General features: G+C 38.7%; 1 protein-coding gene across 2 annotated transcripts; it reads left to right on the top strand.

Moving 5' to 3' along the window:
- Positions 1-533: 533 nt before the first annotated feature.
- safb (scaffold attachment factor B) lies at positions 534-13512 on the top strand. 2 transcript variants are annotated; one of them, XM_047374814.1, is made up of 20 exons: positions 534-803; positions 1067-1157; positions 3014-3075; positions 3176-3382; positions 4248-4281; positions 5092-5443; positions 5751-5794; positions 5873-5964; positions 7962-8111; positions 9508-9581; positions 9752-9798; positions 9886-9971; positions 10115-10257; positions 10429-10522; positions 10614-10810; positions 10913-11039; positions 11288-11349; positions 11430-11488; positions 12967-13021; positions 13125-13512. In XM_047374814.1, exons 1-20 carry the CDS (start codon positions 651-653, stop codon positions 13240-13242), a joined length of 2247 nt encoding a protein of 748 aa, XP_047230770.1. In that variant the 5' UTR covers positions 534-650; the 3' UTR covers positions 13243-13512. The 2 variants fall into 2 exon arrangements, with proteins under 2 accessions (XP_047230770.1, XP_047230769.1); XM_047374813.1 differs by having other exon boundaries at positions 5870-5964.
- Positions 13513-16178: the final 2666 nt, after the last annotated feature.

The raw sequence follows: 16178 nt of genomic DNA, 5'->3' as shown, positions 1-16178 counted from the left end.
GCTCTCTTAATAACCTTTGGCTAAAAATGATAAAGAACTGGCTAATGTTTTTTAATATCGATATAATAATAAATGCAGGTTTTAGCATGTTTTTTTTGTTTTTTTTTCATGATATAATTGCATTGAACTTCCCTGACAGAATGACACTAAAAATACATATATTTTCTTGACATTAGGTTGAAAACTTGAGTTTTTATTTATTGATTTATTTATTTTTACATAATTTTCCACAAATATCAACATATCATAGAAGAAATTGTATCCATCCTCTTTTCGCAATAGTTTTATGTTTTTTTCTTTATTTTAAAACTTAAAAACCAAAATAAAATGAGAATATTTTAAAAGGACAGCAAACTTCTCATGGGACATATTTATCAAAAATTACAAGTTGTATTTTTTTCATGTAACATCTTAGCCTGAATCAGGGCAAAATGGCTCTTGGGTTGTAGAGGTTTCACCCCTGGGACGGAGCTGATCGCGCCGCACCAGTTCCAAATTGCGCATGCGCATTGACGTCAACTTGGCTCCTCAGGTCCGCCATTTTGCAGTCGTTTTGCAAGTCCGCTGCTTCCATTTGTGAGGCAGCGCTAGTAAAATACATTTATCTCAAGAATTGTATAAGCATTTAGAAATATTTTTCGGGCAAAACAATGGCAAACCCTTCAGGTGATGTGGAGATGCCGGAGGGCGCAGAGGTTCGTAAGCTGTCGGAGCTGAGAGTCATCGACCTAAAGGCCGAGCTGAAGAAACGAAACCTAGACACGACTGGCGTCAAGAGCGTGCTGTCGGAGCGCCTCAAAAAGGTACTCTTCTGTCCCTGTCATACGAAATAATAGCGTAGTGTTATCAAGGCAGAGCTATTCAGAACACACTCAAAATACAATAAATTATTCCTGTTGGTTTATAAAGCGCATTTTTGCTTAATGAATTTTAACGGAAAGCCATCGCCGCTAGCTAACTGGGCCGTTGATCTCAGTAGTGTGCAAATATGCTATTGCGTCGAACTGCTTAAAAAGGTTTATGTCTATTTTGTGCAACGTACTTTTACTGTATTATTCACAAACAGGCGATTGAGGAAGAAGGGGGGAATCCAGACGAGATAGTCCTCATTCCAGACTCGAACCCTAAGAAAGCTGCACCCAAGCGGTCCACCAAAGGTAAGAAACCCGCTCATTGTGCGCAGCTAGCTAACATCTGCTACATTCAACTGGTTGAATCAGCCAGGCCTGCGGCGATATGCTTCTACATGTTATGTAAGAGGAGAAGCTTTTTTCGACATCAGGATTTTAGTTTTTTTTTTTCTGCAATTATTTTGTAAAGCGGTTGGAACCTCTGCTTTTTATAATTTGCTATTCAGACAAAGATTATTATTTAGAGGCTTTTATAAAATCGGAAACAAATTAGGCCGCCTTTTTATTCACCGTAGCTTCATAACGAAAATATATTATTTGAGGGGTTTGTGTGTTTAACTGTTGATGGCTTATTTTGTAGGTTAGAAATTAAGGCAATCCTTTTCACTCAAAACGCAAATTGTGGTTAGGTGTGTCCTGGTTATAAAAAGATAAGTGTTATTTCCACATTTAAAACGTAACAGGGCATCGTGCTATGAAGCCAAAAAGTGTTTTACTTGTAATATTTTTCAAAGGATTCAGTTAAATTATGAAATTATGACTAAAATGTTTATGGAGGCCGGATTTAATACAAACTTGAAAAGCATGCTCTCATGTGTCAAATCAGTTGATCTTAGGTATATATGTCCTTGAAAGTATTGACTAGCTGACTAGACAAAGATACTGAACATGGTGACCCAGCCAGGTCACTGGTAGAAGCCTAAAAGGTTTGACACCAACTCTCCTGGGTGTGTCATTCCTTTATCTTTAAAACTCTGACATACAAGAGCAAATAAAAAGCTGTTATTGAGCTTGCTACTTAATCACAAATCCACCTACAAATGCACAAGCCGCTGACTCGATGATGGGAATAATACCCACTGTTGGAGCACTGACTCTTCCCGCCTGTAGACTTGGTATTTTTTCCCCTTGACTGATGCAAAGCGAAATCTTTTACCATGGGGTAGTTCTACTGGCTTTCTTCACATATTGAGTATTTGGATGTCTCCTTGGTGACATTTGAAAACTGTTTGTGTTATGAAAATACTTTTTTTATATGGAAGTAAAATAGTCTCATTAGAATCAGACATTTTTTAGACATTGAATTTATAACACTGAATTTTTATCCTGTGCAATTATGTATGTGAAAAAAAATTTTGTACTTAAAATTTGCCTGCGAAAAGTCCCCTGCAAGAATTCGCCTGCAAAAAAAAGCAAAACTTGAAAGATAATGTATGCTATACATACCGAAGAACTTCCCAGGTTTTCCGCCGCCATGTTGCCGCTTCTTCCGGTCACTTCGAAACGAGCATCTGCGGACAGGGTTGGGGCACTAGCTGTCATCAGGTCAGTCAAACATTTCATTCAGGTCCATTAGATGGGGAAAAAAATAAATAAAAATACCGAATCTCAAATGGATGTTAATTACCTGCCGTTTTGTAATAATATATTTTTGGCAGAAAAATCTCATCACTGATCTTCATTAAGCCACTATCCAGCAAAGTGTTAAGAGACACGCCTCTGCCCAAGGCAGTGGTGTGTCACGTGATCAAATAAGCGTAATCTGATTGGCTAAAAGACGCTCAATTCGATCCAACTCGATTGAGTGCTGATTGCTTTGGCTTGAGTCACCAGAAGGTCAACACATTTGCAGGTGAATTTTTGCTGGCAAATTTTGAGTACAAAAAAAATGTACATACATAATTGCACAGGATAAAAATCCAGTGTTATAAATTCAATGTCTAAAAAATGTCTGATTCTAATGAGACTATTTTACCTACATATTTTTGTATGATTTAAAAAAAAAAAAAACAGTTTATTCTAGCATTTCCAGATGGTATAGTTTTCATTGCTAACTGTACCGCCATCTCACGTCTAAATGAAAAAACGCATTTCCTCGTCAGATTCCCGGCAAGATGATGAAACAGATGAGGGCCCTTTGGAGGAAGATTCCCGTGATGGACAAGTAAGTTCATTTGAAAAATTCTTCATTTTTACTGGAGTTAAAGCGCTGCTATTGTTGTGGAAGTGGTGTGTTTATTGGGTTTTATTTGTGTTCTCATCAGGATGAGTTTCTGGACGATCATGAGAACATGCAGGACATGGACATCCTTGACATGAACGTTCTGGATGAGACGGAGAATGAAAGCGGGATGCCAGCTGGGGATCATTTGGATGAGGAGGGGAATTATGACAGAGATGAAGACGCATTGCTGGAGGATGAAAACGACTTCAGTGGGTTTGGGTCAGGGCAAGAAACCCAAGGTCCAGAGGTAAGATTAGCAGCAGAACTTACAGTGACTTTTCATTTTAAAACTCAGCTTTCACTTGTCATTTACCAGTTGGACCAGGTTGATATGCTTGATAGAGCTGAATATATAATTATCAATCAGTATAGTTTTCTGGCCAAAGTGAAAATTGACATGTTCAAATAGGATTGCTATGAAGTCTTAAGCAGCATGAGATCTGCCATTGTAATTTTCCAACTCTGGATATTTGTTCAGAAATGAAATGAAATGGAAAGACATTTGTATTTCCAGTCTGTTCTTTATTCTAGTACCTTAAAGATAACCTGAATTTCTGAGAAACAAAAAAAGCTTTTTATAGTCCGTTATAAGCAAATGACCTCCTTTGTCTTTGATTTGCCACATCAGAACTGAAGCGTTTGTCCAACATTTTGATCCTTTTGGTGTTTTTCATTACTGACAGAACCTACGTCCAAACATTTTAAAAATGGGGACAATTTCCCATCGATCAAGGTTTTAAATTTCATTCATAGTTCCTAAAGCTGATTCAGTATAGATGCTCAAGAAAGTAAAGTCATTATAGATCACAAACTATTCTTTATAAAGAGTCTGTATTAAATGTCACATAAACCCAGTGTGTTCTAAAGCCAACTTTAGCCTTACATTACTAATTTTTTGGACATGCAGGAAATAAAACCCAACTGGTTAAATGTTTATCCTCAAATGTCCAAAATAATTTTAGAACGTCTGGAAAAGTCTAGAAACTTTAGTCTGGAAAAGTAAAAATTTGAAATGGAATATGTTTAGGAACCTGTTTTAAAGCGCTTGTAAAAGTCATCAAAAGATGTAAAAATTTTTCACCACCTTATCGACCTATTTTGTTTTCTTTTAGAACCCAAATTCTGGCACTGAAGAAGGAAACACAGGTACTGTAGCAAAAGGTCTATCAAAGGATCTTTTTAGTGTTGACTTTGGATATGCAGACAGTTTAGTTACAACCAGAAGAAGAGACTGGAAGCCCAAAGGAAATTGCTGACTTTGTGCTGGAATTTTGTTAACATATTGAAACAAAACCCAACACTGTTGTAATGGACATATTAATTCTTTGTTTTAATTTGTTCAGACAGTTGTGGTTAACAATCTGATGCACAATGTTAGCAATTACATTTTCTGTATGGCCAGAGATGACTGAGCCATTGCAGGTGATTGTAGTGTTTCTAGGTTTGACACATGAAGACCAGGACAAAGAAGATCCCATAAGATTTGTGTGATGCAGAAATTATCTGGGAATGAAACAATTCATCTTGAGCTGAAGCTCTGTTCAGAAAAACGTGGATCCCGGGAATGTGCCCTGCTGAAAGAAGACGGAACTGCAGCGAGCCATGGCTGCTGCTGTATAGCTGGTTTTGTGGCTCTCTTCAGCACTGAACACGATTTGTGTGTTTTTGACCAGGTGAATAGAGTTATGAGGTTCTCATTGAGAATGAACCAAAGTTTGCCGCACCTTAGTTGATTGGTTGTTCTGCAGCCTTTGGGTTCTCTTCCAGTCTCTTTGTTAGGGTCTTCGTATTATTACTTAGCTTTAAGAGCACAATCCAAGTGGTCATGAGGTTCCTAATCCAGGCCTTTCCAGTTCCTCGTTAACCATTGATGTGTTTCAGAAGTGATTAAACTCTGCCATTCTATTCCTGTTAAATCCGTAGAAAATAACAAAGTAGCCGGGTCTTGTTTATCAGAGCCTCTAAAAGAAGATCAGCACCAGGATCCCGAAGAAGAGCAAGCCGCCGGAGGGGAAGACGGCGTGTCCAACGCTGGTGCCAAGTCCAGCAGCGCTGCATCTGCCGATGAGGATGACGCCAAAGAGGCCGGGGACGTGAAAACCGTCCCAGAAGAGACACTTGACTCTGAAAACATAAGCTCACAGGCTGTTAGTGTAAGCGAACAGGGCGGCTCGGGTGAATCTGTTGATTCAGAAAAGGGGTCTAAGAAGGGTGAGGAGGACGAGAAGACAATGGATAAGGCTGCCGCGGATTCAACCTCAGCACTGAAAGAGTCCTCTTCTGTAGAGGGCGATGATCAGAACAAGAGGTTTGTTGCTTTCTGTCTACTAGAAACCAAAATGGTTATCTCTGTTGCATTGGCCCCTTTGTGATTGCAAAATTTGGATGCTCTTTGAAGGTAAAAATTCCTGCGGAGTTGTGACGATATTGTCATTCCCTGCACTCACCTGTCCCACTTTACTATTTATTAAGAAGTAATGAATGTAAGAGTGTATTATCATTTATTCAGCATTAAATCAATTTACCGGAACATGAAAGCTTATTAACAAAAGTGTAAACATTTTAGGAGGACCTGTATACTCTATTTATTCACATCTTTTTCCCTTTCTTTGTAGCGTTGAAGAAAAAGATGCCAAGACAGAGTCAAAAGATGAAAAAGGTGAGAATTTTTTTTTCTTTGTGTCATCTCAGTTTTCAGTGTACATAGACTCACTTATTTTTCTGTTTGTTGCAGCAGCAGCAAGCAGTAGCAGGAATCTGTGGGTCAGTGGTCTGTCCTCAACCAGCAGAGCGACTGATCTGAAGACACTATTCAGCAAACATGGCAAGGTGAGTGTAGTGTTTTGCTAAGATATGCTAAATTACATTATGGTTTACAATTCAAGTATAAAGCGAGGAATTTGTGAGAGGTAATCCCTAATAGAATTAATAATTAGATTTATCTTTCAAGCAACATTTTCTCACTAATGACTAACTTAGCAAAAGAAGCACAATCAAATCTAAAAACAAAGCAAGCAGCCCAAATTAATCTGCTAACTACTAACTAAATAGATACAAAATGTAAACTCAAATGAATGTTCAGATACTTTTATCTAAACTGTTTAAAACTTGATGTTGATGAATATTCTGGCAATCTGTCAGAAGCCTAAAGGAAGACGTTCATGGCTGAATTCTAGGGATGCTGTTCCGATCAGGTTTTTTGCTGCCCGTACCGATCACCCAATGAGTGCCGATCACCGATACTGATAACAGAGTGGCCGTGAATGTTTTGATTTAGTTATAAGTGCTACTGGCTACGTGATCTGGAAAAAGGGAACCATAAAACACTTTAATTTAGACATGTTTTTACTTACTTTTTCATGATTAAAAAATACACAAAAAACTTGCAGGCACAATGCAGCCAACTATTCAGTGAAAAGGACAACTGAAAAAGCTGCTATCAGTAATACAATATGCAACAGACTGAAAACATTAAGGCTATTAACAGGCTAAATAATGCAGAACAACAAATAAATGTGCCTAAATCAAATAATGTCAAGGTAAAAAAAAGGAAACATTCAAAGGTAAATGCAGGTTGCAGTCAAATAAACGTAAGTTACGAAATCAAAACAACCTGAGAGCATGGCTGACTGTTTTGTGCATGAGCAAACTGTTGTGCATTGGGCAGGGCTATGTCTGTGAAATATGTAGCATACGTCCCGATGGCACGTAGCGAGGTTTCACCACTGACAAAGACTGGTCATCTGGCCCAAATAATTCAAATATTTTTCAGGTTATTTGCTAAGGCCTTGTCTACATGTAGGCGGATGTCTGGGAAACGAGCCTCCAAAACTCTGCGTACTCCGCCAAGTGCTTGTTGTTTAAATGTCGTATTAAATTCGATGTGTTGAAGCGTGCCTCGCACTGCGGGGTATTTTTTGTTTAGTTGCATGTGTTGCAGGACACAAACTTTACATTACTCTCACAGACAGTGTGAAATCTTCCACACGGCCATCATGTTTGTTTAGGATTTCCAGCTCATGTCTGTGCTCTTGCTGTCAACCTGGTATAATTGCCTTTCTAGTAAAATGGGGGTATCTTTTTAAGCCTGTCAGGCAAACTGTCTCTTCTGGCACAGGCTTTTGGGATTCTGTTGGTTCCTTGGTTAGCATCACAACAGAATCAAATTACTAATGAGCAACGGAAAACCTTTGCTAGATGGCTTTGCAGGGTTAGGCTGTCAGAGCCTCCACAGAGTATGTTGAGAAAACCAAACCAAAATCTTGCTTCTTTTATGCCTCAACTAATTCTCAAAATATTCTTCAGTCTTCTTGAGGCAGTCAGGTAAGTCCTGGCCTGCTGGAGTCTCAAAGCTCAACTCCTGGAGAGAAAAGAAGCGCTTTTGGGAGAGGAGTCGTCACAGCAGACTTATCCACCAATCAGTCTTTGACTTTACTTCCAAAAAATGTAAAATCTAGCACTTCAGCCCATAATTCCCATCTTATAACTGAGGCTGTTTTCACATTCGAGCTTTTTAATTGTGTTCTCGTTCTATCAAATAAGACACCAATTTAAAGCTCGACACATTAGCATCAATCTTTGAACTTAATAATTTGGGATTGTTTTACAGCTCTCTGGATTTCCACTCCAAAGATTATTCATATAAAAACATATTCATTCACAAGCATTGAGGCAAAAAAGAGAGAGCTTTCATAGATCAAATGTGATGGCTGAGGTTTGTGTCCTTTTTTTATCACTGCTCGCAAATCCTAGATTTGTTTTTATTTTAAATATAGCTGAGTTAAAAGTTAAATTTAAAGTTCTGGGCATTGTTATTTTTCCTCCAGGTTGTTGGAGTTAAAGTGGTGACCAATGCTAAGAGCCCAGGAGCTCGGTGCTATGGCTTTGTCACCATGTCGTCCTCAGAGGAGGCCACCAACTGTATCGATCACCTCCACAAGACTGAGCTGCATGGCAGGATGATCTTTGTGGAGCGGGTAAGTATTGGAACGACATTATTGTATTATTCACATTATCAAGAATAGCCACATTTAAGTAGGGGTTTTGGTTCAACAGAGAAGGAATCTCAAATATAACATTTGAGGTTCCTTCTCAGAAACACAAACCAACCTCTACTGTAATGGAGAAGCTCTAACAGAGTAGCCCAGCTGTAATTTGTTTAGTGGTAACTTTACTTTGAAATGAAACACGTTTTACCCATTTTTATTGAAACTAAACTGTGTCCTAAAGGCCATATCTCTAGCAAACTGTTCATCAGAAGGATGTCATAAAAATGACAAGGAGCGTATCAATTATTTTAACTTTATGCAAATTATACCCTATATATCCTATAGTGCATGTATGAACATTAATAAAATGTTTACACTAGCCTCTTGCATGGCAGCACACCAGTAAGTGGTATTTAAATAGTAAGCATGTGTTATTTATCTATGCCACACGCTGTACAGTGCATGCTCATATTCAGCAACAGGTTTCCACATTCCCAGCAAATGCTCCCCACTGCCACTGGAGTATTACTGGAATACTTAAACATTTGGGGAAAAGAAAATGAATCTATTCTGAAGAATTAAAACCAGGTCTCTTTTTCTTTGAAAGTATTATCATAATCTGCTTTACTAGAAGCTACTAGAGTAATGTGGTCCTATTTAGTATTAATGTCCTAATATTTTCCATTTTAGGAAAACTAATTTGTCTAATTTTGGTAATAATTGTGTCTCATTTAAAAATAAAAATGTCTCCATCTTCATCAACCTCCTGTGCTGTCATGGCAAATTTGCATCATTATTGAATTGTAGACGAGGGACACTTTTGAACTCCCCTGCTTTAAAATTGATATCTTTAGAGGTCCACGCACCTCCTATAGTTCTCAGTTTAAACAGTAGATGTTGCATCAGAGAAAATCAATTGTTGGCAGAAGAATCTTTGGAGGAAATTCATTCTTAACATACAACTTTTTACACGGTTTGACCTTGTTGGTTTAAGCGTTACTTTTAGGTGTTTTTTGAAGAGGTTTTTTAAAAGTCCCTCTGTTTAGTGAGTCATGCAACTTGTTGCTTCAATTGTCCACATGTTCTGCAAGTGATGTCTGTAATTTAATGCTGTAATTTGCATTAGATTTAACAAAAATGTATATATTTTGAAATGGTTAATTACATTTGACTGTACTCAATGATTCTATATCTCCTGATTGAGCTGCTTTTTACTTGAGCCTGAGCCTTTTCAGAATCTGCCTCAGCAAGCAGAACTATATAAATATTCACTGTTTGACTGCAGTTTCATCAGAACATTTGATTTTACATAAAATCCAGAGTATTTCTTTATTCAATTACTGAAAAGAACTTTGTGAAAGTCTTTGTTGTTTTGTCATTTTAGGCTAAAAATGAGCCTGCAGGCAAAAAGCCAGCTGACAAGAGTGATGCTAACAGGAGACACTCAACTGACTCTAAGTAAGAATACAAGCTTGGTTTGGTGTTCATTTCATCTTGGACATGTCTGTTTTAAATCGTGCTTCATAAGTTGTTACTCTCTTATAAACACTGTAGTTAATCGGTTATGCAAAACTGGAATCAAGCAATAATTTGTAGTCAGAAATGACTTATTTTATTAATTTACATAGATCTGAAAAGGGTGACAAGACGGAAGGAGAAAACAAAGATGACAAAGGTGAATTTTCTTTTTTATTTTAATATAAATTAATTAACTGTGAATAAGTCACCAGTGATCTAAAGTTATGCATCTATTTTTATTCAGATCAGAATGAGAGGACTGTAGTTATGGACAAGTCCAAGGGGGAGCCTGTCGTCAGCGTCAAGACCAAAAGCAAAAGCAGGGAGAGGGTAAGAAAACGTCCCATTAGCTGCTTCACATTGAACTGTTTTAACGCTGGGTGTTTTTCTTCTCTGCCATTTGAAAATGTCTAGTGTTATGATTTACATGTGATGACTTTATTTCTAATGCTTCTTTTCTTGCGTTTGTTTAGAGCTCTAAGAGTCGGAGTCGTGCATCTTCCAGTAAAGAGAGAAAAGACATCCTGACGTTTGCCCAAATCAAGGCGCAGAGAAAGAGGGAGAAACAGAGGCAGCGAGAGAGGGAGATGAGAGAGGCTGAAAGGTTCAGATTCAAGTAAGGGTCACAAGCAGGCACAGAGATGCCACAGTCAGCTTAATTTATGAAAAAAAATATGAAAGCAATTTTATAGCTTTTAACTAGGGAACTCTATTGGGGATACTTTACCAAGGTGTGGGCTATATAAGGTCAAGACGGTTGCTGAATTGATCTCCATTTCCTTTCCAGTGATCGCAATCGTGACAACCCAGCAGAGCGTGAGCGAATCCGTCTGTTTCGCGAAAGGGAGGAACGGATGATGAATAACAGGCGCTGGCTGGAGGTGCGATCCCGGTAGAAACATTTTAAAATTCCCAACATCTTGGCTTATAATTAAATCCTGACAAGTTGTTTGTTGATGTTTTTGTTGCTAGGTGGAGAAACAGCGCCTTGAGGCAGACCGGATGGAGCGGCAGTTCCTGGAGCGTGAAAGGATGAGAATAGAGTATGAGAGGCGTCGCGAGCAGGAGAGGATAATGAGGGAGCGCGAGGAGCTGAGGAGGCAGCAAGAGCAACTGCGCTTTGACCAGGACAGACGCCCCGTAAAGAGGCCATATGACATGGATGGCAGGTATACAGCACAGTGACAATCTATTTGCTCAGCTGAGGTCGGACTTTCAACATACTCAGCTACCCCAAAGATAAATCTCACAGTATTTTTCTTTTTTTCCAGAAAAGACGATTGGCCTGATAAGCGCATGGCAATGGACGACCGTTTCGGCCGTTCAGACTTTGGTCGCCAGGATCGCTATCAGGACTTTGACCACAGAGAGCGTGGCCGTTTCCAGGACAATGGCCAGGTAAGATGACTGAGATCCTCCTTTTGTAATTTACTCTGTTAAGAGCAGGACACTGGCATGGGTGCAGAGGGTCTGGGAGTAATTTACTTTTATCGTTTTCATTCTGAATCAGCAGTGTGGATTACATTCAATCTTATGAAGCAGAAATCAAACAGATCGATGTTCTTTAAATACACGTTTAAAAAAGACTCTGTTTTGCAGCAACACAAAAGGAGCTTAAAAGTAATTACCTCTGTGTCTTTCCGCAGCACTTAGACAGACATGGCAGAGAGTCTTGGGGCGGAGGCTACGACAAGCGCATTAACCCCAGGTGAACATCACTGACCTCTGCTCAAGCTCCTATTAACTCTGGTCAGATGGCAACCGTTCTAATTCAGTTTTTTCTTTAAGGGAGGGTGGCCGTGATTGGGACTCTGGTCGAAAGATGGATGGAGACAGGCCATGGCAAGGTAACCATAACAGTGTGATAAAGATTCTTTTAGTTTTTTAAACAGTGGTTTAGATCAGTAAAGAAATAACAGTTTATTTCATTAGACTTTTATATTTTACATGTCCTGAAACTACAGGTAATATAACCTGAGTGACAGGATTTACAGAGCCTTGCAAACCTTTTGCACATGAGAATCTAAAAACTGTACCATTCATGTTTTGCATTGTATTTTTTTCTGCCTCTTGTGCAAAAAGTAAATATTTGTTTTCATCTGGCTAGATTACCACCGATATGTGTACAGTCACATTGTTTTCATTAAAATTAGCGTATAGTTCTTGAAGTGTGTCATATTAATGGGACGAACCTTCATACTTAAGCTTAATACTGAGGCTGTAAAAATATATAATAAATAAAATGTATTCATTAACACTTCAAAAAGGAGAAGCGGAAAGCAAACGCTCATCATATCCCACCCTATATTTAACTTATCCTGCATATACATTATGGCAATACAGTCCTATAAACTCGCTATATTGTCTATAATTTCCCATTCATAACCTATCCAGTTCATATCTGAAACTTTTTGTTCTAATTTAAACCACTCACAAAGGTTAGGGATATCTGGCTTTCAGGTGAAATTATTGGAAAACAGGAACGGTTCGCACTACAGTAATAATATATCATGAAAGCAGGGCATTTTATTAAAAATGTGGAACTGACATTTCCTCATCTCCAATAATATATAGAAGCAAAGGCCAACAACACTGGTGGGTAGACGACAACAAAACCTGTTTTTGTCTCAATAAGGTGTCGTGCCGTTGAGCATCAATTACAGCTCGACGTCTTATGCTGTTCACAAGTCGACTTATTGTTTGCTGAGGCATGGCATCCCGCTCTTTTTGAACGGCGGCCCTCAGGTCATTGAGGTTCTGGCGTACAGTCATGAGCCTCTATGGGATTCAGGTCTGGAGAAAGCGCCGTCCGCTCCTTTCAAGGCTCCGCAGCATCCGTGCCCCAATGATCTCTTAGTTGGAGCATTGTCGTCCATAGATATGAAGTTGAGCCTGTGTTGTTAATGCAGGGACACATTGATTGGATGCATGATGATATTCAGGTAGTAAGGGATTGTCGTTGTACCGTTCACAAAGTGGGTGTCGTCTTGGTCTCATGATGTCAAAATGTGAACAGCATGATGATGAGGTTTATTTAAAAACAGATTCTAACTTGACCAGGAATGTTTTGGTCCATTCATGGATCAAACACCTGTTCTGAGTTTTGGAGTTCAGCTCCTTGTTAGACAACAGCAAGTTGTGCAAAAAGTTCTGAAATAAGGAACAGTTGGACACATGCTTTCAAGTTTATTGAAGGTCACATTAAGTTTCAGTTTGTAGGTGACAAAATGAAACAATGTTCAGGGGTGTGAATACTTTCACAAAGTATGGTAGTTGCACCATCTTGACCAACAGGCTTGATGGATGTGTTCTCTCCCAAATCCAGGTAGAGATGGTGGCATTCCAGGCCAGAGCCACATGCCACGTGGAGGGATGGCAGGGTGAGTAGATTGAGTTTTTACTCAGTTTCTTAAATTTCTTCTCCCAACCATTGGTCATAAGAGATGCCAGCACCAAACTAAGTGTGCGTCTTCTGTTTTGCAGCCGTGGGGGTTACATGAACACAGGAACATCTCAGTCTCTGTCTGGAGCTCTGAACAGACAGAACCAAATGATGCAGGGCAGTGGGATCCAGGGAGGAGCTTTCGGGCGACGCTACTAATTCATATGATGATGTACAGTTTGAGATGATCTTTTTCTTTTTTTTTTTCCATGGATGTGATGACATTGTTTTGTACTTTCATTTTTTATTCTTTTTGCCAGAAATCTTTAGCATTTTTTTCTCTGCTAGATTAGTGTTGTTTTGATGGTAGTGATCTTCTGCTCTGTATTTGTCACTTGTACAAATCGATCATTTTCAGTGTGTGAAACCACCTCGACTGTAATAAATTGAGATGTTCATTAGACACCTGGGTTCATGGACCTAACCTCAGCACCAGTCTCCTCTGTTTCCCAGTCTGTCAGAAGGTTTGTGTTTTGTTTTTTTTTAGAAATGTTCTCATTAGAGGAGCATTTATTTTGCCAGGTTCCTTTGGGCTTTCAGGGTTTTATTTTAAAACCTTGTGCACATATGAGGAATTTTAAATTTAATGTCACAAATCATTAAAACTGTACTTGTTAGACTTTTTCACCATTTGCAAATGGGATTTATGCTTAATTAAAATGTCAAGTCAGGTATGTTCTGATTTTGTGTGTACTGTTTGGGTGATTTTGTTCCTCATTCAAGAGTGTTTTAATATTGGATCAGAACAGCTGATGTCTTGTTAAATTTACAGGGTGAAATGTTAATAAACATTTTCATCATTTTATTAGTGCTTGTCTTGAACACAAAATGCACCCAGGTTTGGTTGAAAGTACCTAAATAAAGCCTTCTGTCATGAGATGGGGTGTATTAATGCTCACACGAAGGAAGCCCGCATAGGTCAGACTTCTGAGGATAAAGTCCAGGAGCTCACACTAAAGAGGAATCCAAATTTATTACTTGAAACTATAAAATTGGTCATACATTGCCCTGCTTTGGACAAAAAGGGAGGCGCTGTTGGTCATGTCATGATTCTGTTTATTGAACAGTAATTCTGCTGTATGGTTCTGTGCAGTTTGGGAAGGTATGAGGTGATGTGAAAACGTTTCAGGTTTGGTTAAATATGGAAAATTGAGTGCAGAAACATATCTGTATTTCCAAACTTTTTGTCCTTACCCATTAAGAAATAAGGCTCAGTGTGGTAAGAAATCAAACATGGAGAAAAATGGCTCAAAACTTGCTATCACTGGCCCAAAGGTGAGGAAAAAATAAATACTGGGAATTGTCTATTTTTCTTTACAAACCAACATTTACTTTTGCTGTGAATCACAATATTTAGTTGGATAACCACTGTTTCTGGTTTCCGGCATGATTGGTCTTCATTTTACTGTTATTCTGTATTTTACCTCAGAAATTGCATGTTTGATATCACCCCACAAGATTAGATCAATTAAAAGTAATCTTGGTCTGGAAATAAGCTTTACTAGGTTGTTAGGGGTTTTGGTCTTGCTGAAACATCTGTTTCAAGGTAATATCCTGTTCAGCATAAGGCACCCTGACCGTGGAAGTATTTTAATGTATTCCAACTGATCCATGATTCCTTGGATTTGATATATAGGCTTGAACCCAATGTTTGAGAAACATCTGCATACCATGATGCCTGTGCCACCATGCTTGACAGTGTAAATTCAGTGGTCCTCAACCCTGGTCCTTGGGGCCCACTGTCGTGCATGTGTCCCTTCTGCCACACAACTGACTTTAATCAATGGATGATTAACAGACTTCTGCAGCAATCATCGAGGGAATGCAAAAGGTAATACAATCATTTGAATCAGGCGTGCTGGAGCAGATGCATATCTAAAGCATGGACTGAGGACCAGGGGTTGAAAACCATTGGTCCCCAGCCCATAAAGAACAATCTTGCTTTCGTCTATCTATTAAATGGTGCACAATTTCTCTTTGGACCAGTGAAGGTGTTCTTTGACAAATTGGGACTTCTTTAGCCTGTAGCATTATTTCATCAACAGGACTTTGTTGGGGCTTCTTGCGGTGTCTGTTAATTGTTCCAGAACTGCAGACCTTTGATCACCCTGAAGCTGATCAATGGATGTGTCTTAAGTCGAGTAGTTTTCCACTTCCTGGTTTTGGTTTTCATATCAAATCTTCTGTTGTAATTTTAGCTGAGCTGCCCATAATTTGTTGCACTTCAGACGTTTTTTTCCTCTTTAATCAACTGTTTAATTGTAATGAGGCGAATGTGGCTCAGTAGGAACAGTAGTTGTCTTGCAATCAAAAGGTTGTGGGTTCGATTCCAGCTTCCTCCTGCAATATGTCGATGTGCCCCTGGGCAAGGCACTTAACCTCAAGTTGCCTACCGATCTGCATATCGGTGTATAAATGTGTGATTGGGTGAATGTGACTCTAGTGTAAAGTGCTTTGAGTGGTCTGCATGACTGGAAAAGTGCTATATATGTTCAGTCCATTTTCCATTTAATAAAACTCTGCTCTTCTTTTGAGCGATGAATTGAACAACTATAAAGTACTATAACCAGCACTGTTTGAGGCTTGTTTCTTAAAAAAAAAAAAAGTGGATTTGAACTCCACATTGCTATTATTTTGAACACGCCTCTTTCAATTAATAATAAAAATACCAGAATCGGCACCATGCGTATCATAACTTTTGGGCTGTTGTTTTTCTTGTTACCATGGTCTTGCTACCATGTAGAAATATAATTTGTGCCAACAACAGCGAGTGGTCCAGTTATAATTGTTGGGCTGCCTTTATACGGACATAAAATTTGTTAAAAGTAATTAGCAAACTTGCTTTCATTTACACTTGAGACAGCATTCTAGATTTCTTTGGAAGCAAAGCTGTATTTTGTGAAGATAATCTATGACTTTTGAACAATAGTCCCAACAGTAAATGATTTTTACCTCTGACCTTCTCACTCATTGGTGTTGTCAGTGCTGGCTTTGTAATAACTTCCAGATATAGAGTTGTTACAAAATTACCAAAAGCAACAGGAACCACATCGTCATTTAGTCATAGATAAAACTTCCTCTAAATTCCTTTTTAG

This window comes from Girardinichthys multiradiatus, chromosome 9 (assembly GCF_021462225.1).
Source record: "Girardinichthys multiradiatus isolate DD_20200921_A chromosome 9, DD_fGirMul_XY1, whole genome shotgun sequence".
Taxonomy (NCBI): Eukaryota; Metazoa; Chordata; class Actinopteri; order Cyprinodontiformes; family Goodeidae; genus Girardinichthys; species Girardinichthys multiradiatus.
Note: the sequence above shows the minus strand (reverse complement) of the source record. Positions and strands in the feature narration are given on the sequence as shown.

Excerpts from the sequence above, each read along its gene's own strand:
- safb (XM_047374813.1), top strand. The coding sequence starts at position 651 with ATGGCAAACCCTTCAGGTGATGTGGAGATGCCGGAGGGCGCAGAGGTT. Across the intron at positions 10,258-10,428 it reads GCTGAAAGGTTCAGATTCAA|TGATCGCAATCGTGACAACC; the intron begins GTAAGGGTCACA and ends TTTCCTTTCCAG. Across the intron at positions 10,811-10,912 it reads CCATATGACATGGATGGCAG|AAAAGACGATTGGCCTGATA; the intron begins GTATACAGCACA and ends CTTTTTTTCCAG.